This window comes from Anguilla anguilla, chromosome 2, assembly GCF_013347855.1.
Source record: "Anguilla anguilla isolate fAngAng1 chromosome 2, fAngAng1.pri, whole genome shotgun sequence".
NCBI classification, from domain to species: Eukaryota; Metazoa; Chordata; class Actinopteri; order Anguilliformes; family Anguillidae; genus Anguilla; species Anguilla anguilla.
Genome location: NC_049202.1, coordinates 64,494,898 through 64,517,366, shown reverse-complemented (window position 1 = coordinate 64,517,366; position 22,469 = coordinate 64,494,898). Strand labels below are relative to the sequence as shown.

At 39.9% G+C, this 22,469-nt stretch overlaps 2 protein-coding genes across 6 annotated transcripts in view; one reads left to right on the top strand and one right to left on the bottom strand.

Moving 5' to 3' along the window:
• Nucleotides 1-7,583: 7,583 nt before the first annotated feature.
• Nucleotides 7,584-19,366, bottom strand: LOC118221341 (beta-galactoside-binding lectin-like). 3 transcript variants are annotated; one of them, XM_035406318.1, is made up of 5 exons: nucleotides 11,673-11,707; nucleotides 9,738-9,804; nucleotides 9,054-9,133; nucleotides 8,671-8,842; nucleotides 7,584-8,006 (listed from the first exon to the last, which is right to left on the bottom strand). In XM_035406318.1, the coding sequence occupies exons 3-5, from the start codon at nucleotides 9,128-9,130 to the stop codon at nucleotides 7,863-7,865; spliced, it is 393 nt and encodes a 130-aa protein (XP_035262209.1). In that variant the 5' UTR covers nucleotides 9,131-9,133; nucleotides 9,738-9,804; nucleotides 11,673-11,707; the 3' UTR covers nucleotides 7,584-7,862. The 3 variants fall into 3 exon arrangements, with proteins under 3 accessions (XP_035262209.1, XP_035262208.1, XP_035262207.1); XM_035406317.1 differs by lacking the exons at nucleotides 9,738-9,804; nucleotides 11,673-11,707 and adding an exon at nucleotides 19,236-19,366; XM_035406316.1 differs by lacking the exons at nucleotides 9,738-9,804; nucleotides 11,673-11,707 and adding an exon at nucleotides 13,816-14,023.
• Nucleotides 19,367-22,469, top strand: part of LOC118221336 (GTP-binding protein 1-like) — a 16,892-nt gene continuing 13,789 nt past the window's right edge. For 2 of the 3 annotated variants that reach the window (XM_035406310.1, XM_035406311.1), the window contains exons 1-2: nucleotides 19,367-19,501; nucleotides 20,143-20,326. In XM_035406310.1, the coding sequence (XP_035262201.1) occupies nucleotides 20,153-20,326 (174 nt within the window). In that variant the 5' untranslated portion in view covers nucleotides 19,367-19,501; nucleotides 20,143-20,152. Of the gene's footprint in view, nucleotides 19,502-20,142; nucleotides 20,327-22,469 lie in introns of those variants that run through there. The other variant, XM_035406312.1, reaches the window with a different exon arrangement.

Here is a 22,469-nt window from a genome sequence, read left to right as displayed (position 1 = left end):
CTGATATATTTCAACAACTTTTTTTCCTCATCTCTTCTAAAATTTCCTTTGATCAGGGCACAGTGTGCTTATAGAAACTTTGTGGTGTTTACTTTACTCTGATGGTAAGGTATGAGGATTAGATTCAACAGAGCTGATTGCAATCAAGCCTGGCTGCGTTCAATCATCTGCGTCAAATAATCAATTAAATTTGATCAGTTGGATGAGTGAGTAACTAATGGGGTGATAACATTTTCAAATGGATGATATAGGAGTTTGATAACTTTTTTCATTAAAGAAATGAAATAATAATTTAAAAAATCTGTTTGCACAGGTTCCCTTTGTCAAATATTACATTATGTCTAACAAAACCATTCAATGTGACAAATATGCAATAATACAGGAAATCAGCCAGTGGCAAATAATTTTTCATGTCACTATGTGTGTGTCTGTGTGTGTGTACACTAAATGACCAAAAGCATCTGGACACTCCTTGGTTTGGGGCTATTTTTCATGGTTTGAGCTAGGCCCCTTAGTTCCAGTGAAGGCAAATCTTAAAGCTACTGAATTCAATCACATTCTAGACAATTCTGTGCTTCCCCAATAGTTTGGGGAAGGCCCTTAACTGTTTCAGCACGACAATGCCCCTGGGCACCTGGTAAGGTCCAAATGGAAGTAGTTTTGTCAAGAACAACTTCCCCAATTTTTTTATTTATTTATAATTTGCCACCTAACGCGAGGCTATGTATTTCCAGTTTCAACCCTTATTTGGAATTTTCAAGTGTCACCCCAACTACGTTCATGGAGCAGCCATGCACAAGACACACATCTTAGTCCATAATTATATTGTTACCATTAATGAATCACAATGACATCTCAATATAAAACGTTGCCATGTGAGCGGTAGTCATGGTAAAGTATTTTCCCCATGTAAGCACATCAGGTCACTGTTTTTTTATACTCGTGGCGTTTGCAGTGAAACTCCAGCACAGAGAATGAAGTATAGGCACCAGCCCCACAACCTGCAGGTATTTGTTGGGGGGCAGCTGTAAATTTGTGTGTCCCCTCTACAAGTCCTGCAAGGCAGAACTTGCTGCCCCCTCTGGGGTCTCCCCTGGTAGACTCCAAATTCTGATTCTTCTGAGCCAGGTAGTCCTTGGAGCTGCTGATGCAGCTGTTCCCACAGGTGATATGGTGATGGAATGGTGCAGAGGCTTATGCTCAAATTCCCACTGGTGCCTGTGGGCTGAGGTGGGGCAAGACCATCCTCATTTCTTTTCTAATGGAGAAGAACTTGAACTGAATGGAGGAGGGAGGAGGGATGAAAATGTGAAATGCAAACACTTCCACAGACTTCAGGCACGTTCCCACACTTTTGTTTTTCTTTTATCTTGTATCCCTGGTAGAAATTTCAGCTTGGTTCCAGCCTGGTTTTACGCTGGTCCAGATGGATTGAAGCTGATTTGGAGATGGTCATGCAAGCAGTAAGATGGTTGTGATAGCAACCATGCTAGCCAGACCATGTCCAGCGAGTGGGCCAGCTTGATACAGACAGCAGACCATCACTAAATTCCAGAAGGAAGCCAGATGGAGCAGAAGCTTAATTTCATCCTTGGCTGGGAGCTGTAATTTCCACCAGGGATATTCCACAAGATATACAAAACAGACCATAATCACAAGATATATAATAGTACTGCAGATTCACATATAAATGAAGCAATCTCCACTGTACAATCTTATAATAGAGCCTTTCCTTTCAACATCAGTTCTCAGCCGTACTTATGTTAGGCCTGTACAATAATGAGATGAAACACAGTTTCAATAATGTTGATTTCCCTGTCTAATTACACTGTGCTTATTTGAAATGCAAACTTACTTTTATATAAAATGTAGTTGTAACAGAAATCCAAATTAAATTTTGCATTTGTTCCATTTTTCCCCCATGGCAGTTTATTAATGTTCCTATTCGATACTAAATGTTTCTTTTTTGACATTAGACCAGGGCTCACCTGGATTACTTGAGGGCCCTGGTGAGATTTGCTTATGGAGCTAATTTCATGCACCGCAGAGATAAATCTCTCTGCAATATACAGTATGTGCCGCCTAGAATGGCGCATGAGGCACTGCTCCTAGACGAGTTCTGTCTCTTCTCTTACCTTGTAAGATCGTTGCTGGGCACATGTCTATCTTTGTAATGACCACAAAGAGGGCCAGTGCCTGGCAAAGGTGGTCTGTCATAATCCCCACAATAACTGCGTTACTGCCCACCTGCGCGGTGGACAAGAGGAGTCAGGTGTCAGGGCTCTAATGGCTTTGATATTACAGCTGCAGTAAAATTCAGTTTTGAATGTGTTCTATTTTGCCTCCATGTCTATATTAATGTACCTACATTACAATAAATGGCATGTCAGTTTTCTTTTTATTGTGTATTAAACAAATGAAAGCCGGTCTGCCTGCTTCAGGGTCCATGAGAGACAGCAGTTGCTTTTATGTCACACAGGGCTTCACACAAACCCCTTTTCTTGTTCCTATCCATTCTTTCCTTCTGCCTTACTCCATTCTTAGGGTTTATTTTCTTCATCCCTCCCGCATATTGAACTACCGTGCCTTCCTACTTCCATCGCTGCCTTTCTTCTCTCTCATTCTCTCCATTCCATGGCTCCATTCTGAGCCATCTCTCAGTCTTTATTCCACTCCCATCCCCATCCTCTCTCCCTCTCTCACCATCAGCATGCAGAAGTCAGGTACATGTGCACGGTCATGCTGGACACAGTGGTCCCACTTTACCACTATTACCTCTTACAGCAAGCATCAAATAGACATAACCAAAACCTCCTCCTGTTCCACATTACGTAAAACTCTTCCTAGCTCCCAGGTGTCAATACATTTTTCTACATTTCATACCAATTTGTAGTATGAAAGTTATACTTTAACTTTATGTGCTGGAGCCAATCCCAGTGTGCATTGAGCGAGAGGCAGGATTTCACCCTGGACAGGCCGTCAATGTGTCGCAGAGCATGTACACCATTCACTCAGACACTCATACCTATGGGCAATTTAGAGTCTGTGCGAGGAAACCAGAGTACCTGGAGGAAACCCATGTGGACATGACAAGGACATGCAAACTCCACACAGAAAGGCCCAAGCTGAGATCCTAACCCACAACCTTCTTGCTGTGAGGCACCAGTGCTACCCACTGCACCACTGTGCCATCCATGTGTCAATATGTAAAATTATTAAAACATCTTAGCTGACCATGAGCCATACAACCAAATTAGTTGACTAATCAACTTACTATATTAACATAGCAAGCCTGCATTTAAGAGTGTTGTACAAAATGTGACCAAAAAACCTGAAAAACATACCTGAAATATGTCTGAGTTACGTAAAAAAAAAAAGCTAAATGTTCTTTTGAAACTTGGCACAGTATAGTATTTAAAAATGGTGGGCTTTAGTGCTATCACTACATAGGGCAAATTTGAATGCATGTGTTGTAGTCTGTATTTCCGGTCACTTGTCTCCCCAGTACTGTCTCTGTGTCTGTGTTCCCTGAGCTGCTTCACTCCCCTGTACTTGTGTGATTTCACTATTCGGGTGGTTCCGGGTTTTCGTGGTTTCCCCCCTTCTTTCCAGCCTCGCCTTACTTCCTGCTTATTTCTAGTTTTACTAATTTCTACTAATCCCTACTAACTTATAGATTGTAAAGTACTAACCTCGCTAATATACTAACATGTGAATATTACTAATGGACCAACACACACTAGTTTTGGGTTTTTGATAGTTTAGATCACTATACTAATACATTAACCAGTCTCCCCTTTTCCATGCTGCGCTGTAGCTCCGCCCCTTTTCTTTCTAGCCTGCTCTAACGCTGAGTTCTGCAATTGCCTGCACCTGTCTCTTGCTCTAACTGCACCTCTCTCTCTCTGCACGTGTTTACCTGCTTCACCCAGGCCGTCTGTTATCATTGTTGTCTATGTGATTCCAGTCCGCGTTTTGTCAGTCCCCTGTCATTGAATTAGTTTTCCTAATGTTCTTCACCTGGATGTTGTTTGTTACTCCTCCCTCACTCACTTACCCCTCCTTGATTGTTATCTTCCCCAGTGTATAAATGTCAGTCTTTTCCACCCGTTCAATGTCAGAACGTTGATCATATTCATTGTGCCGATTATTTGTAAGCCTTTGTTTATTGAGATTCCTGCGACACCCCTTTGCCCGACTTCGAGTTTGCCTGCCCCTTTTGGTTTTGTTTGCTTCTGGTTCGACCTTCGCTTTTCTTTGACTTCTCTTTTGCCTGCCCCTTTGTACCTTCGCTATTTCTGATCTCCTGGTTTTTGACTTTTTGCCTGTCTTTTTACTATTCTTTTGGAAACTCGATTCGGTACCGCACTCTCTCTGATCACCTGGCTTCGAACTTCGGACTGAATAAAGACAACGTTTTTTGGATTTCCCTGGTCTGCGTGTGGGTCCTTACACAGAACATCACAGCATGTCTACAGAAAGAGAAAGACATGAATGACAATTTGCATACAATGTGTCTTCAGAGCATTACAAGTGAAACGAACCGCCCCAGCGACAGCCCCAGCCTTTTTTGTTCTGACTGCCGAAGTGCCCTTGTTTTTTTAAACCTTAATGTAACCACTGGTCCATACCCTAAAGGGATACTTTACTACACTTCATTTTTGCCCTAATGTCACCTCAGAGGGCCACTCGAGCTGCTGAAGACCTTCAGTTTTTACACCCAAAGGGACATCCCGATTAGGTCATTTCCGTGCTTCATTTTCACGCTCAGGTCACAAGGAACTGGGGACAAAAAACTCAGCTACCATGGGGACTCAAGAGAGGCACTTCTACGGCACCTTGGGTTAAAATGAAGCATGCGGGTGTCCCATTAGGATGACCCTTCGGATGAAAAGACATGGTTTCTCAAGGGTACATGTCCTATCTGGGATATTAAACTACCACATTAATGGGCCAAACGTATGTCTTGATAGGTTTGTAAGATTCTATATTTATTTTTGCCTTAATGTCACACTAGAGGGGCACTTGAGCAGCTGAGAAGTGTAATATTGGCTGGATAGGTAAACTTTTAGATATGATATTTAGCTTCTACAACTACTGTAGTTTCATAAAATATACAAAACAATGATCAGAAACTTTAAATTGTTAATTTGCATGTTTATATATCAGCCATGTCAATTTATTTTTAAAAAAGTAGATTCAACAGCCATTTTCTCTTAATTATATACTATGGAAAACTTTTTTCTCCACCTTAACTTATAGATACAGCTACAAAGATTAATACGGCTTAATGAAAGATTAACACGATTAACAGCTTTTAGCCACTGTGGCCCTAGTCTCTGGAACAGTCTGCCTAAGGATCTGAGGGACTCCTGCTCTGTGAACATTTTTTTGAAAATCCTTAAGACATAGCTTGTTAGCCTGGCTTTCACTTAAGGTGCCTCATCATTTGTTGTTTAATTCATCTATTGTTCTTTTATTCTTTTATTCTTTTATTTGGTGTTTTGCTTCTTTTTTTTTACCTTTGCTTATTGTCTTTCGGTCATGTGCAGCACATTGGGCAACAGCCACTGTATGAAATGTGCTATATAAATAAAGTTTGATTGACTGATTGATTGAACACCGTTTAATGGGGTATTTAATGTGGGAAAACGGCAAAAATCTAAATGTTTTGGCATATACAGAGGGTTATTTGAAATGTATATCAATAAAACAAAATTTTGAAAAACCACTCAACAAATGACCAGCTATCGTGTTCATTCATCACATTGAAACAGAAAAATGAATTCTGACTTGATCCTCTCAGAAGAAAAAGTATTTTAACTAATATGCAAATTAGCACTTTTTACAACAACAAATCGAAATTATTATTACTCATTTTAACATGCCAAATAACACTTTGTGGTCATATCTCACCCATTGATAATTAGTGTTTCTTTTTATGTAATTGTTTTTTTTTTTTTCATTCATTTGTCTAGCTTAATAATTTTACATAAAATAAGTTCAGTCATTATGGAATGCCTTTTAATAGTGCCATTCACAAGCACTGCTTTCTGTATTATTCTACATTATTCTACACAAGAAGCCAGGGTCCCAGGCTTCCAGTTTATTGTCTTATCCATGGTGCTACTTAAATATATAAACAGGGGTTGGGGTGCTACAGAGTGGAATTATGTCGAATTTCTGGTCGACATGTTTTCATGTTGCTCCTTTCCAGCAGCACCTGATCTGTTCTAGTACAACACTGCCACACTGTGTTGGCATCAAGCAGTGATGTTTGAATGTGTGGCTGTGTACAAAAAATGGCATACATCCAAAAAAAAAAAAAAAATATGTGAGGATATGCAGAGGTGCAATATAGGGATGGAATTTCTAATGGTAAAACCAAAATGTATAAACATACACTTTCATAAAAGCTGGGAATATGCACTTTAACCATATGTGAATTGTTTGTCCAAGTTACAAACTTTTCTATAACATGTTGTTTATTTCACCAATAGTAGCCTTTGTGTTTCCTTTTAGTCATAGAAAGTTATTTTAAATACAAGTGCAGGTTGTAAGGATCGTCAGTTATTACCCCAGTTTCAACCTCAGAACATCTGTAAGGAACCGAAGGATGGACCATCCTCAGCTCTGGCGTGGATTATATCTGCCTGCCCGGGGAGATCCTGCAACCTGCGCTGAGCCTGTATATATGCTTAGAACATCTCTAGGACACACAGCATAGATCGGAATCCCAGCTTTCCTGTATAATAAACAACTGCTTGACTTTTATATATCACCTTGTGCTCAACTGGGTCTTCTTTCGTGTCGTGGTTATTGCTGATGTGGCTTCGTGTTATGTCCGATAGCCCACACCTGGTTATTGTAACACAGTGTACATAATTTTTATGTGAGAGGACTGTAAATACTTTTTCGTACTGCATTGTAATTGCACATTCAGGAAACATTTTACATGAGTAAAAATAAAGATGTGAACAAAATGCAGTGCTGTAAAAAATATCTCATTGCATATTAGTCACACTGAATGGTTTCATAACTTTTGACAAATTTTAATATTAGGAAAACTGATTAAACACAAAACACATTTCTTAAATCATGGTTTCATTTATTTAATTAAATAAATTAGTCCTCTCCCCCACCCCACCCAACCCTGGTAGTTTGATCAACTTTCATTCTCATCCTGGTCCTCTGGGATTGTACCATTATTCTTTGGGGGTCAGTAATATGAGAACTGTGCGCAGCAGATTCTCGGTAGGTGTAGTTTTATTTTAGCCCCAGAGTAAAAGCTGTTTTCTTCATGAATTGTCATCACATCATATAAAATATCCTTAATCTGTGCATGCCCGTGAGCCCACTGGTTATGGAAGTGGAGTTGTAACCAGCGAAATGTAAACTCAGGTCCCAGGGGCATCAACATTACTCCCTTTATCAAGAAACCTGGCCTGAATCTCTTCAGAAAACATGCAGCTGTGTACATGGAAAGAGTGAAACTGACCTAAAAAAAGATAAATAGAAGGAAATGGACCTCCTCCTCCTCCTCCCCACCCCCAAATGTAGAACCAAAAAAACAGGCACGGTGGTAAGGCTCTTTTAAGCTTTTATTGCTAAATGATTCCCACACCATATCAGGAAAAGCCACCAGGACAGGACAGCCCATGTTGAAGTCTACCACTATAAAAGTGAAATGAGTTTTTACTGACATTAGTACAAGGCTGCACAAAATTAAAGGCAATGATGTTCAGAAGGGGCAGACAATACACAGCTTTATCAAGGCTGTACAACCAATTAGCAGTCAGACTGTGAAGCAGACCAGCCAATTAGCAGTGAAAGGGGCATGTCCAACACCTCTTGGTTGGCCATTATTTTATCTTGAAGCTTGTGATCCTGGCTCCATCAATGGTAATGTGTTTATATTTGTCATCACCCAGACGGTTGGGGAAATGAAACACATGGCCATTAGATAGTTTAATACGAAATTGGTCATTGTCAAAGGAAATGGACACCTGGGAGAGAGAGGGAGAGGAAAATTGAAAAGGGGAGAGAAGGCAGGACAAAGATGTTGCTAAAGAATGATAACGCAGTCTGACTCATACAGAATACACAACAACTGCAGGGAAAACCAATGAAATAACAAGCCTGCAAGAGATCAAAGAATATTAAAATGTGTATGATACAGATTTTACTTGATCTACATTTCTATCATTTACATATCTATCTTTTGCTGTAAAAAAAATTGGCCATTGGTCTTTGAATAAAGAACATAATATATGAAGAAAAGCACAAGAGTTTGGTATTCATTCTTCAAAGATGCCATTACACCACTGGAGGTTCTCATAACCAAACACTGTGCTAAATGATTCAGATGGAATATTTCTCATGCAGTGAGGTACAGAATTTCTGCCCTCTTCCTTAAAGGGTCTAAATCCCATACATGCAGGATTGTGAAGGGCAGTTTCTCTGAGAACAATTCCTGTGTGAAGTTTGTCATTGTGCAAGCACTTCTCACTTTGCAGTTTCAGGCCGATCCATTTAAGACAGGTGTGTACCCAATCCAATTGAGCAAGTAGAGAGCTGCTGTGGCAGGAAAACGCTGTCTGGACAAAGGCACCTGCCAAGGCTTCAAGCTTCAAGCGCAGTGTCCCCCCCGCCCTCCACCCCAGGCCTCACCTTAAACTCCTCCCCCTGCTGAAAGGGGAAGTTGTTCTCTCTGTGCTCGCTGTTCCAACAGCCGTCCTGCTTGGAGTTGCAGACGATGGTGCAGTGGTCCCCGTAGCAGTCGAAGCGTGGGTTAAAGTGCAGCGCGATTCTGTCCTCAGACTGCCCCACGTTGATTGCGAAACTGGCAGAGAGAGAGACAGAGAGATACAGCGAGACGTGCAAGGCAAGTCAACCAATCAGAACGCAGGGATTAAGAAGAGGGCATGGCCAACACTGAAATCTTTTTTTTTTTTTTTTTAAACGACAAAGACGAAATGTGCTGGATTAAGACGGGAATAAATTTAGGATCAGAGTGAACTGAGGGTTTGTAGAGAGAGGCAGCAATGACTCACCTAGCAGCATCCGATTTGGGGACACCTGTGATCTTCAGTTCAGTCCCTGCCTTGAACGACATGTTTTTCACTTCCATGATCTGTTTAAAATCAAAGAAACAACCAGAAACACTTATGGTCGAAGTATCATAAAGGCTTTCCACGTCCACTGCAAACCACTTTCACATTGATGCACACATTTCTCTCATGAACACATGCAAATGCACCTTGCATTCCACACATTTACTTCTTTTGGGCAGGAGAAATGAGAAAGTCAGCACTGCCGCAGTTAAATAAAAAGTTATTGGTTATGTGTAGAAAAACGAAAGTGAATGGTGCTGATCGGAGCTTCTTATATAGTTGTATGTTCTTTTAAATGGCTTTCGGTTTCTAACTGACTGCCATGTAACTTTGAACTACAGACTTCCACGTGCAAACATTTACTATTATTAGTCACCTTTCTCATAATTGCATCTCTGGTAGACATATCCTCTTTCTTTATGTCACGTTAAGAGTATTCCAATGATAATAATAAAGAATAATGATTATAGAATTTTTTTAAATCAAACAAATTACTCCAGGTTAATTTAAGACAAAGTTGGAGCACTTAAATACAGTTAATTGACACTTAAATACAGGAGGCAGATCATGACTAATCAAAATGCTTAGGACAGTGCATTTCCTTTTGGCTGAAATCATACTTACAGTAGAGGCTACGAGTAGGATCTGAAGTTGATTGTTCAGAGGTTTCTCTATCTCTATGTTGCAGTCACTGATGAATTGGGGAGGGGTAATATATTATGATATGGAATATTTTATAATGGCAGGAGACTAGAAAACATAAATTGAGGAGCCACACATACACTTCATACACTGTATGTACAGCCCTTCATCGTGATAGGTCACTTCCCAGTAATAAAGTAGAGACAGTAGTTATATTGGTACAAACTGCCAATACCAGTCTCATGCTGTCTTCAACCACACCTTGAGGTGGATCTACTTCATCACAGAATGGATACATAGAAACTTAACGATTCTAGGTATGGCCACCCACAAATAATGATCTCTTGTGGTGTATAAAACAGAAGTCAGTTCAACTTCCTGCTAGTACTCAAAGATTAGAAGTTCTTCATGATACATAAACAAGAGGTACACATCTGATGTTTAAAGCCAAAGACTCTGCCAACATGTTTGGTCAACTAGGACAGAGCCTGGACCATGTTGAGACGTCGAGATGAAGTCTGTGTAATAGGACATGGTCACATACATTTCTTCAAAGATTGCTGGTACTAGGTGGATATATTCAGATATCGATGTAGTGTTCCGTTCTAAGCACACAAACTTTGATCGAATATTTTATTGGAACACAAAGGTGAGAGATGTGTTGGTGGACCTAGTGTAGCGTTGTGGGTGGGGCCACCTCAGCCACAATAGACCGCAGGAATGAGGTTATCTCCTTGACTAAGGCAGTGTTAATGATACACCTTATTGGATCAATGGACTAGGGGCCATAAAAGGGAGGAAACAGGAACACACGCCATATGACATACGTAACAAAACCAATAAAAGGGGCTGTAAATCCATAAACCAACCACGCATTTTCAGGGGATTGGCGTTTCGCAACCCTGATACCGAATTCTTTGCACAACATGGTCGACGCCAACATGGTCCCCTCCCAAGTCACCGCACCACAGCAAATAGGTTGTGGGTTTGTGGGTGTGTAGGTGTGTGTGTGTGTGTGTGTGCGTGCGAGACATAGCTTAGTAGGGTGGTCCCACGTACAGTCATTTTGAGTGTCTGGGATAGCAGTACTGATGCCTCAGCGATAGGATACATTAAGTATCCTTAAGGGGTCATATATTTACCACCCAATTATCATTATTCATTATTATCATGTCTTTCACCTGTGTATTTTCTTCTATTTTAGCATGGAACTTTATAAATGTTCTGTGCATCGATACCATGCAGACATTTTGAGTCTTTCCACAGATTTATCCTGATTCTTTTCAAACAATACAAACAGTTTAACCATTTTATAACTTATGGCAGCAGATATCACATTGACATAGAGGGAAATACATTGTGAAATAATTTCAGAAGCTGTAGACCCCCCTCCCCCCGCTACTAACAAAACGGGATGGCATTCTGAATAATACTTAGGTCTAACCATCTAGGTAATTAAAATGGGGTGCAAATCCCAGTCATGAAAGAGGGGAACATATAGGCCTACTATATTGTAATGGAAAATAAGGAATCATATTCACACAGAGAAGTATATTCATTGTGCAGACATAAGCCGCGTTTCCACCAAAAGTTACCAGTAACTTTTAGTCCCAGGAACTACTTTTCAAGGAACTAAAAGGTTCCTTCAGCCCATTGTTGTCTGCATTTCCACCGCGGTCTAAAGTCCCGCGAATATTAGGCAAATTAGCCCACTGACGTATGAAAAAGCGATGTTGTCGTCGGTCCATCTGTCCTATGATTTCTTCTGTAATCCCATACTACCACCAAAGTAGCCTACATTATTTTCTAATAACCGGGACAGCCCGGAGGGGTTTATTCCACATACATACAACGGGTTACCAACAATGACTATATATGGTTACTTTTGTATTTATTGATTTTTATCGATTTAATCACCTGGAATTGAAATATTCTTCTGCAGCCGTTCGGGCATATTTTACCGTTGTCAAGCAAAACTGTCGTTGGTAGTTGAACTTGGACCGTTGTTATGCAACAAATAGGATATAGCAGGCCAATAGTCAGATTGTAACTGTTTTATATATCCTCTCAAACACATTCATTATGTTTTTATGCGAACATTCACTTTCATGTCTTGACATCCGAGGCGACAGAATGCATTCACATTTCCAATATAACTGGCAACAACAGCAGAAAACATGCACACGTTGTAAACAATTTGCTGTTTGATTACTTTCTCATCGTCAATTCCATATAGGCTAATCGCAAAATGACAAGAATAGAACGAAAACTCGGACTTGCGTGAAAATTTAAATTAGCAGTGGTACAGCCACCGTTTGCTTTCCTTCGAAGTTACTGCTAGCCGAGCAGCGAAGTGTGCCCTCCAGATGCGAACCATGCACCATAAATTAGTCCATAGTCTTCCTGGTCTTTTTGTGGAATTGAAGAATGGCAGAGTAAAATTACGGCAGTCTGAAAAAGCTAAAGGGACGATTACTAGAATTAACCTGTTATTTTACCCTGACAAAAAGTGCGGAAGGTGATTTCCAGTTTGCTTTTACTGTATCACCAATGTGAATTACGCAGAACTACCGCATACCTCACATAACTGTATCAAACGTTTTGAGTCAATTACAACGGGCTAACAAAGAAAATCCGGAAGAAAATATTCAGCAACCGAATTAATCTGTTTGAATGTTTTGGTACGTAATATGCTGTCCCAGCACGAATGCTTAGCATTTTATAAAACGAATACTAAATCAAGAAAAGAACAGAAGAGCACACGTTATAATTCCAAGACGTTGGCAGGCTATAACCAAAACTAGGCTACTGCGCCGCATAACATACAAGTTTGATTTGAAGTTATTATGAAAATAAATCGGTTTGCGGCTGTAGATTTTTAAACATGGCAGTTGAAATAAAACACTGCAAGTAGTCGACCAATCAATAATTTTCAGCGCTTGCGCCCCACCCCAAAGGTTCCGGTACTTTTAGAAAGTACTACCCCCCGAGCAGGGGGTAAAATAAAGCCCCCGGAACTAAATTTAGACCCTAGTTCCTGCGGTCGAAAGTTCCTCAAAAAGTTTGAGTTCCTCAAAGGTTCCTAGTTCCGGGGTAAAGTTCCTGCGGTGGAAACGCGGCTATACAGAACTGTCATACAGAACTGTGAAACACCAGTAACTTCCACTTACTATTTAAAGTGACTGTTTAAAAAATATAATCGGTGTTGTATTACAACTGGGTGTCCGCTGATCAGAGAAATGATTTACAGCAGTGTCAAGAATCCTTTGATAACACTTTCTTATGCTCCTGTATCAGAACAACAACACGTTTCATTTCACAGATTATCAACCTAGTTCCTTCTTAGCATCAGTGAGCTTACAGGGATTTGCACTAGAATAACCAATCACATGGAAGTCCAGTAATGTTGAATCAGTATTATTTGTATGACTCAGTATCTCTGAAACAAGGATATACTATAGGGCATTGCATGTAGCACTATCCGCCAATGCTTTCTATGGATATAACCATGTCTCAGTGTTTTCCATGCTCAAACACAGAAATTTAAGAGGCAGTCCTAATGAATGTAAAACTGCAGACTGATAATCATTATTGATCTCACCTTGTTTCTAAATACCAAGATTGCCTGGATATGTTTTTAGACAAGTAAAACTGTTGTGTGTAAGAGTACACACCACCTGTGTGCTAATATATTTTATTAATGGATGTCGTGTGTTCACAGCAAAGTGGGAAATAAATGTGAAGTAGTCTGTCATGTTACTTGTTTTTGAAAAACCATCTTAAATGGTGACAGATTAGTTTCATCCACAGTTACAAGTAAGGCACAAACATGGATATGAAGTGAGTTCACACATAGATAATGTCAGATGATCAGCTGAGTGTATATACTAACCAAGAGTCGATTGATGCCTAGTTAGTTAACAATGTAGACCGTCCTAATTGTCATAGTTAAATCTCTGAGAAATTTATTATTTTTAAAACGTCCATCTGTATCATTCTCAACAATTTGTTATTTTCATGTTTCGATTATTAAACAAAAACGACAATTATCTGTACTCACGCTTATCTTGGCAATTCACCTCCGGATTCCTCACAGCTGTACGGCACTGGTTTGCGAGCCGAATAAACTGTAGCCGTGATTCGTGTATTTATGTGCCAGCGAGACTAGTCATAAACTTTAGCGAGCTCTAACCAATGAAATCGACGAAAAAATGCAACTGAGTGCGCATTACGCGTGATAGACTCAAAGGAATCCTGAACAGAATGACTTAAAAGGGGTGTGTTTCAGAGTTACGTTGGCGTCTGATTGTTTCGCCGGGGGCGTTACTTCCCGTTATGTCATATGACATAATACTGCAAAACGCATAATTGTGGTAAATGTCCTATTTTAATGACTGAATTGCCACTGAAGCAGGACTCGATTATGTAATCCCATTTTGCCAAAACTAAATAAATATGCATTGATTGTATAAAAAACCATATATATACATAAATGGTTAAAATAATTAAATAATTAAGTAATTGACTCATTATAAAATACAATTTCCTCAACAAAATCGTTACATATAACAAAAATTTAGTTCCATAATAACAGATTTTATTTAAAATGACATCCCCCGCAAGACTACTTTTATTTAAAATGGCTTTAAAAATAAATAAATAAATAAATAAATAAATAAATAAATATGTTTTGAAAGACAGCTACTCCAAATGTGCTTTTTGGAAAAGTATCATTATGAAAAAAAAGTCTTTAAAAAAGCCAATGTGTTATTATGAAAGAAAAATTAAATTAGATCTAATAATGTCATTATATAATGAGTAGGATATAATATTTCACAACTATTAGTTGAGTGTTAGTGAATTATTAAATTATTTCACAATTTATTGACTGCAATTTATTACTGCATTTATTAATATGGCCATTTATATTATGAGGTGTGTTTATTTCATTTGGGATTCCATATTTGAGTAGTAGAACCTGCTTGAGGTCTGAGCTTCATTTGCTTTAGTTTTCCACTAAAATTTAAGTATTCCTATGCGTACAAAATGAGCAACTGCTACTTTGCTCTTTGTTTCTGTTTCACAAGCAAAGAACGTTCATATATTGCTAGCACACTGGCAGGTGATTGAATTTGTAAATACCCCTTTATCATGTGGCGTAAAGTACACATTTCTAGCTCATTTCAGCACGGTAGCAATTCAGCTGATGCCACACATTCTTTAAGACAGCTGATTGGCCAGGGAAACTGCATACCTGTTGTACACATCTATAAGCCTGAAAAATTCCCTTATAATGAATTCTTTACAAATAACCCCAACCTATAGCTATTATTATAAGAATGTTTAAAAAACATTCACAGTTCAGTCCATCTTTTTTTTTTTTTGTTACATTATGCCTGACTTACTGTATTGGCACCCAGTTATTTAAAGCTACTGCCCGATTCGCAAATGCACTCCTGAACCTCAGGTCTATGGGCCATATGTGTTATTATACTTATTGACTGGACTGATATTTGCTATAGCAAACGTGCTATAAAAACACGTCTAAATAATAAGCTTCCTCTAGACAAGTTGGATCTCTCCTGCTATTGTTGCTATGGTGGCTTTGTGATATTTATACAGGTTGGATTACTGTTGTCCAAACATGACATCCTTATATAAAATCTTAAGCACAGGAGTGGCTATATCACAAACAGACCAATAAATCTGTCAAACTGCTGGCAATTTAAAGATAAAATGTCCTGTAGGTGATGCTGTCTTTCGGATGAGACGTTAAACCGAGGTCCTGACTCACTGAGGTCATTAAAGATCCTATGACACTTATCACAAAGAATAGGGGGTTCCCCGGTGTCCTGGCTAAATTCCAGACCTGGCTCTCGCAAACTTGCCACCAAATCATCCCCTGATTTAATTGGCTAAAAATGTTCTCTCCCTCTCCACCTTCGCTAATGTGTGGTGAGCATTCTGGCGCAAAATGGCTGCCATGCATCATCCAGGTGGGTGCTACACATTGATGGTGGGTGAGGTGAGTTCCCATCCATCACTGTAAAGCACTTTGAGTGTTCGGAAGTTTGTAAAAGTGCTATATAAATGCAATGATTGATAGATTGATTAATTGAAACTACTAACTAGCAATAGGATGCATTAAATATTCGTTTTATCTGCTTAAATCTCCTTTGAAATTAACCTGATCTTACTAAAGCATTAGCTTCCAACATAAGGTATATACAGAAGGGTGACAAATTAAAAGAAACACCAAACCATCTTAGTAAGTTGTTGGGCCACCACAAGCCCCCAGAACAGCTTCAATGCACCTTGGCATGGATTCTATAGGTCTCTGGAGCATCTTTCTTCCAATATTCCCTCATTTGGTGTTTTGATGATGGTGGTGGAGAGCGCTGTTTAACATATCATTCCAAAATCTCCCATAGGTGTTCCATTGAATTGAGATTTGGTGACTGTGAAGTCCATAGCATATGATTCACCCCATTTCCATATTCATCAAACCATTCAATGACGTCTCATGCCCTATGGATGATGGAATTGTCATCTTGGAAGAGACCACTTCCATTAGGATAGAAAGGTTTCATCATAGCATAAAAGTGATGACTCAGAACAACTTTTTATTGATTTGCAGAGAACCTTCCCTCTAAGGGGAGAAGTGGGCCCAAACCATGCCAGGAAAATGCCCCCACAGCAAAACAGAGCCACCGGACCCTCTCACTGTAGGAGTCAAGCATTCAGGCCTGTACCTTTCTCACACTTTTTATCCACATCTCTGTAGACCAGTGCCTATGGTTTTTGCCCACTAATGCAAGAGCATCACAGTCAACAAATGAGTGCTTTCAAATACAATTTCTGACCCTATTTACTAATGTCTTTCTCATAGATCTAAATGAAGATGTCACTTCAGTCACTGATCCTATTGCAACACTAGTCCTACTTAAATTTAAATAGTCTTTGCGACTGAAGTTCTGGCCATCTGTGCCCCAATAATGAACCCTCTTTCAAAGTCACTTAGATCTTTTCCTCTTGCCATTTTGATCGAAGATCAATGTTGACTGATTCTGCTCAGCATTTTTATACATGCCACAGAGCATGATAGGATGTTAATTGCAAAATAGTATCATGTAGTACACCTGTATGGAAGCATCTGCATTAGTTATATTTCTCCACTTATTTATTCAGGTTTTCCCTTTAATTTGTCACCCATCTGTAACTTCCGACAGAGACCAATTCTGGCAACCTGATTGATTGTGCTCTTTCAGGCTTACAATGGTCCTGTAAATGTGTATGATTCACACTTCTCTGAATTGAAAGGAAGAAAAACATTTGGAAACATTTTGGAATAAAACTGGTTTTGATACTGATATACGTTTGAAATAATCTCTGCACAACTAAACACAAATTAACTTTGTTCTGTGGACTTGTCTTCATGATCAATATAATGATAACACTGCAACATCAATAGAAGTGCTATGAAAAGAAATTTGGTCAAATGGAATATAAATTGCTTTAGTAAACAGAAGAAAACATTTCACCTCATTAAGTGTTATCACAATAGGACAGTGACACACACACAGAAAATGCAGACATTTGCAAATCTGCCATAATTTATAATGGGCCACTGATAATGGTATGGTAGACATCATGGGTGACCAGAGTACGGACCTACCAGGAGCAAATAGTCATTGAGATAAGCATTACAGACTCCGGGCTTGGATCCATGCGCAGACAGAAGCAGAGATAAGTGAAATAACAAACAGACTTTATCAGGGCAACTAGGAAGAACGATACAAAACAACAAACAGGCAAAAGCACGGGGGAACAAGCTAGGATAAAACTAGACACAAGGACGAATTAGGAAACACTAAGACCAAGCAATGAAAAACAAGGAACAAGGGATTTATATACACAGGAAAAAACAAGTGTGCTGAATAAGCTCAGGTGTAAAACCAATGATTTAATAATTACATAATAACAGTGGGTTTGCTTACACGGACACTAATTCTCCGACAATACCACGATTATGGCAATACTCTTGATTTTTGAAATGTTATGTAAATGCTTTTTTATTTTATCAGATTTTTATCAGATGGGCACGTGGTCATGATTGCCATTTTCAAAGCCCTTAATAAGACACCTGGGTTTCTGCCCAATCTTTTTATTTTTTGGTGCACATAGATGTCTGACTTCTTTTGGCTTTTTGAAACTGAATGACAGGCAGAAGTAAAAGGTCCCGGATGAACACAAGTATGACTGTTGTGTCCGTAGAGCATACACTGATATCAAAAGGACAATGTTGTTATTTGCTAGGCAACTGTAGGGTGTTACCTGTACTTGCTATGATATATTAGTAGACCTTTCTGTGTTTCAGTATTGCCTTAGGACATTTTCATTGTATTACATCATACAGCATACTGTGTCCTTTAGCAATCCCAGGTGTCTGACAGAAATGGGCATGTTTTCCTGTTTCTGACCTTTATGTCCCTTCAATAAGTGTCTCAGAAGGAAGAGGGTTGAGTAAGGACTGAAAGTGCCCTTCATTGTTCTATTGACTAGTATGATCTTCAGAGGAAGTGTATATCACTGGCATTGGCCAGCACTAAATTTTTCCGTGCTATCATTATAGTTAAATAGCAGACGCAGAATGACTAACAAATGCAATATTTAAATATTCCAGATTAAGAAATAAAATGAGCAACATCAATGAATGGTCATATCAGTGGATTTAGATGCAGTTAAAATGGGGGGGGGGGGGGGGGGGCATTTTTTTGGTGTACTTTCTTTCCATTAAGGTATTTTTTTTTTCTTTGAATAAACCAGCAGCAGTTTAGATAATGTCGTTGAGCAAAACGTTGCGATGAATGACACTTGATACATTATTTGTAACATCACTTTCATTTCAACATTGTCCCCACCCACAGAAGTGAAATGTAAACCTATCTTACGAACTGCGCATGGGCTGGGCTGTACTGCTTCTTGCAATTCTTTGCATCAGCTGTAGTTCGTCCAACAGATAACGTCAGCGAGGCTATTAACATGAAATCTTTATGATGTTAGGATTCCTCATCGAGAAAATGTCATAAAGCAAAAATTTGTAATGAATGAGTAGGCTATTGTACCTTATCGGACCTGTGTTTTGTAGTTGTTCCAATTATCTTCGGTATGCACTTATAGTGCGTCGCTTTGGATAAAGTATCTGCCAAATAAATGTAATGTATCACTCATTTTCGCAAAACCGGCGCGTGGACCGAACTATTCGCGTTCACACTGCATGGGTCAAGTACCTACTCGGCCTGAATAAATTCGACTTGAATTAGTTATTGGAAATACTGAAATGTAAAAAGCACTAATAGCCTACTCAGTGGACACATCTTCAGAAATCAGCGTAAATGCTTTTCCTGCGTTATTAGTACAACGATCATCTAACAAGTGTCCCCACCGGCCCCCACCCCTAGAAGGGAAACACAAACCTACCTTAGGAACTGCGCATGGGCTGAGCAGAACAGTTTCTTGCAATTCTTTGCATCAGCAGTTCGCACAGATAACATGAGTAGGGTCGGTAATATAAAAAGCAGTTGTTGGGATTCCTCATATGACCGAGGCACAGATCTTTGTTGTTAAATCTAAATGGAAGCGAACTGATGGTAGCTATATACACATTCCGTGAAACACTACCAGGTTGGGAGAAGTAACTTAGTTTAGTGGAATTTAATTTAACGTGGCTGCCTGGACATCCAAAGGTATGTTGCTAACTAGTTGTATATTACTGTAGCCAAGCTAGCAAGCACTATGTACTATGAGTTAACAAAGTTAACAACTAAAGATAGGTTAGCTAGTTAAGATAAAAGAAACGAATTATACGATGAGGCTTTGCTAATTACATAGACACTGATTTTGGGTCTAATTTTACGATCTTCTCAGAGCTAAAAGATCTGATTAATAATTCATAAGGGGGTGTGGTGGTGGCTATTTGAATTAGTCAACCAGTACAGCGTGGTTGCAACCCAAATCGTATCGTATGTTTCTGTTATGGTGGTTGGCTTGCTAATTCATTCAATATACTGTTATGACGTTGGCGAGCCAGCACGGAAACATATTTGTAAATAAAGGGCTTTCTTGTATGTGAAAACGTTTATGCAGTTGGCTACTTTCGTTAATAACTTACCATAGCCAACTACTGTTGTCTGTCTAGCATGTAATTTGCAAAAACCGGCTGTCAATCAGTCAGCTAACAAGCTAACGTTAGCAAGGTAGTTTGGCTACTTCAAGTACTTTGCCTTAGCGAGCTAACTAGCATATTTATCGGCAGGTAGCTTCATTGCAAGTTTAGCCAGCTTGTATGCTAGCTAAACTCGGATAAATCCTTCCATATTTGCACAAGGTTTGAGGAGATGGCGGCAACAGAGTCAAGCTTGAGTCCAGTACCCACTGCGGAGTCCCTAGTTCCCGCTTGCATGTTTGCGCCGGACGGAGGATGTGGAGAAGACCTAGCTGGTACAGAGAGCTGTGAGGGCGGGGAGAGGCTCAATGGCGAAGCCGTGGATCACATAGACTTTACTAGTAAGGTAGGCCCTATGACAGAGTTTGATCTGTATTAATGATGTTGTGTAAAACACTGTATCTGATTTACTGAAGATAACCAATATTTTATTTACCATAACTGAAAGTAGAGTTACCGAGCTGCCTACATTTTCACCAATGTAGACTAACGTTACTTAGCCAGCTGGCTATACAATACCACGTCACCGTATTCGCTACTACTAGTGTACACTGTATGCTTGCCAAATAAGCGTGGTTAGCTAGCAAGTTATGATCACGTTATGGTAGTTAGTCTACAGCAACTATTGATAATGTTCTTGAATAGATGTTACGTCTTCACTTGCAGTGACCTCTGATACCTAATACATGCCTAACTAGTCAGTGGTAGTTTACCAAGTGTCGTAATTAATGTCAAAACCTTACGGTAGCTAGTGTTAGTACTAACTTAAACGCAATAAAATGAAAGCTGGCACACTTGTTAAATTAGCCCGTACGATTGCTGCCCAAATTGCCTTTTTATGACAGCATCTCTGTGAAATTAAGTTTCTTTTTGCAACTTTTGCAACTACTGACTAAATCATTTTGGGCTAGTATCATTACTAAGCGTTAGAATAGGCAGAGGTAGCTATCCTTTTCCCCGCTGAATTGTCATTTTAAAATATGTTGTGCAGCGAATGCGCTAAATGGGATCATTGGCTATCGTTACATGAATTGTAACTGGAAGTGCCTCCTCTGCTTTGCTCATTTTATGTCTGAGTTGGCAGCAGTTGTCCACTGTCTGTGTACATCACCCAGAATGCAACAATATGACAGCCAACGACACATTTAGTATGCATTATTTTGTTTGGAAAGTGGCAGTAATTAATTTTGCTATCAAAACTTATTGAAAGATGTGTGTATTCTGACGGGAAAGGAAAACTGAAAAGAAAACCAACAAGCAAATTAGTTTGCTGTTGATCTGGCTTGTCGTTTAACTTGAGGCAGCATTCTATCGTAGGCCAAATTATCCGTGTTGGGATCCAGGTCTTTACAAAGGTCCCACCCTGCCTCAGTTGTGCCTCTCCTGTACATGTTTGGTATGTGTTGTGGGTGTTGGGGCATACTCGCAGCCTCTGATACAGTGCACCATACTGAACAAACTGTGAAATTGTCCAAGGCCCTGGAATCCCCACCAGCCAGTCTACTTTGGTGTAACAGGAAGGTTTGAATTTGTGGAATGTTTTTTTTTTTTTTTTTTTTTTTTTTTCCGGTGTGACAATGGTCCGCCTCCATTTCTTCTGGATACACCACAATGCCACTTTGCATTTTACTCTGGAAGGGTAATTCCAGGAATGAAATCAGTGGTTATCATTTTAATCTTAATTTTGGTCCTCAGTTTTGCTTTTTAATCTTCATATTGTTCAGCAGTGATCTCTGATAGGGTAATAAATAAAAGGTGTACCTTCTTTTGAAATTCTTCAGCGCTGCCACTACATTGTTTTTAAGCTGGAATATTTGGCTGAAGGCAGGTGTTGTTTACCAAGATGGTGACGAGACATTAGGGCATTTGAAAGAGCACCGGGCTAGTCACCTGGAAAAAGGCTTGTTGGTGCACAGCGGGGCTAGCTCCGGGGTTCCCTGACAATGAACTGTTTGTGCTGGCAAAGGTCATGGCAATGGGCCTCTGGATTCGGAGTGAATAGGACCTGTTCTGACCCCCCCCCCCCCTCCCCCCCCCCCCTGAATAATGCTAGCCGCTGGCTGTTAATAGCTACTCTGGCTTTTCGTTCAGTTAACGGAGCGCTGTATGTGTCCGGCCGCGATGGCGCTGGAGCAGAGTTGTGTCCAGAGGCTCTGTTGTAATGGGCCGCGTGGCTGTTACTGATGCGTGTGGGAAAGGTGACAGCTGTGTCCGGGTGCGCTGAGGCCCTGGTCATTCGAGAAGCGGCCCTGCCATGGAAAACAGCTGCCCTCTGCCCCACCCCCCCCCCCCCCCCCCCCCCCCCCCCCCTAAGTAAGCTGACCCGGTTTCATATGGGACACCAGGGAGTTTGCATGTGGATCTAGATCAGCAGTTACAGTGTAAAGTGTCAATAAAAATTATTATTATTCTTATTTTTGGTGTCTATTGTCTGAATGTGTTGCAGTCTTACACAAAGTGGATGTTACTATTTCACTGCGTGTGGTGTG

Coding starts and splice junctions, on each gene's coding strand:
- LOC118221341 (XM_035406317.1), bottom strand. CDS start 9,130: ATGGAAGTGAAAAACATGTCGTTCAAGGCAGGGACTGAACTGAAGATC. Junction 8,843..9,053: donor CCCAAATCGGATGCTGCTAG/GTGAGTCATTGC, acceptor TCTCTCTGCCAG/TTTCGCAATCAACGTGGGGC. Junction 8,007..8,670: donor AGCAGGGGGAGGAGTTTAAG/GTGAGGCCTGGG, acceptor TCTCTCTCCCAG/GTGTCCATTTCCTTTGACAA.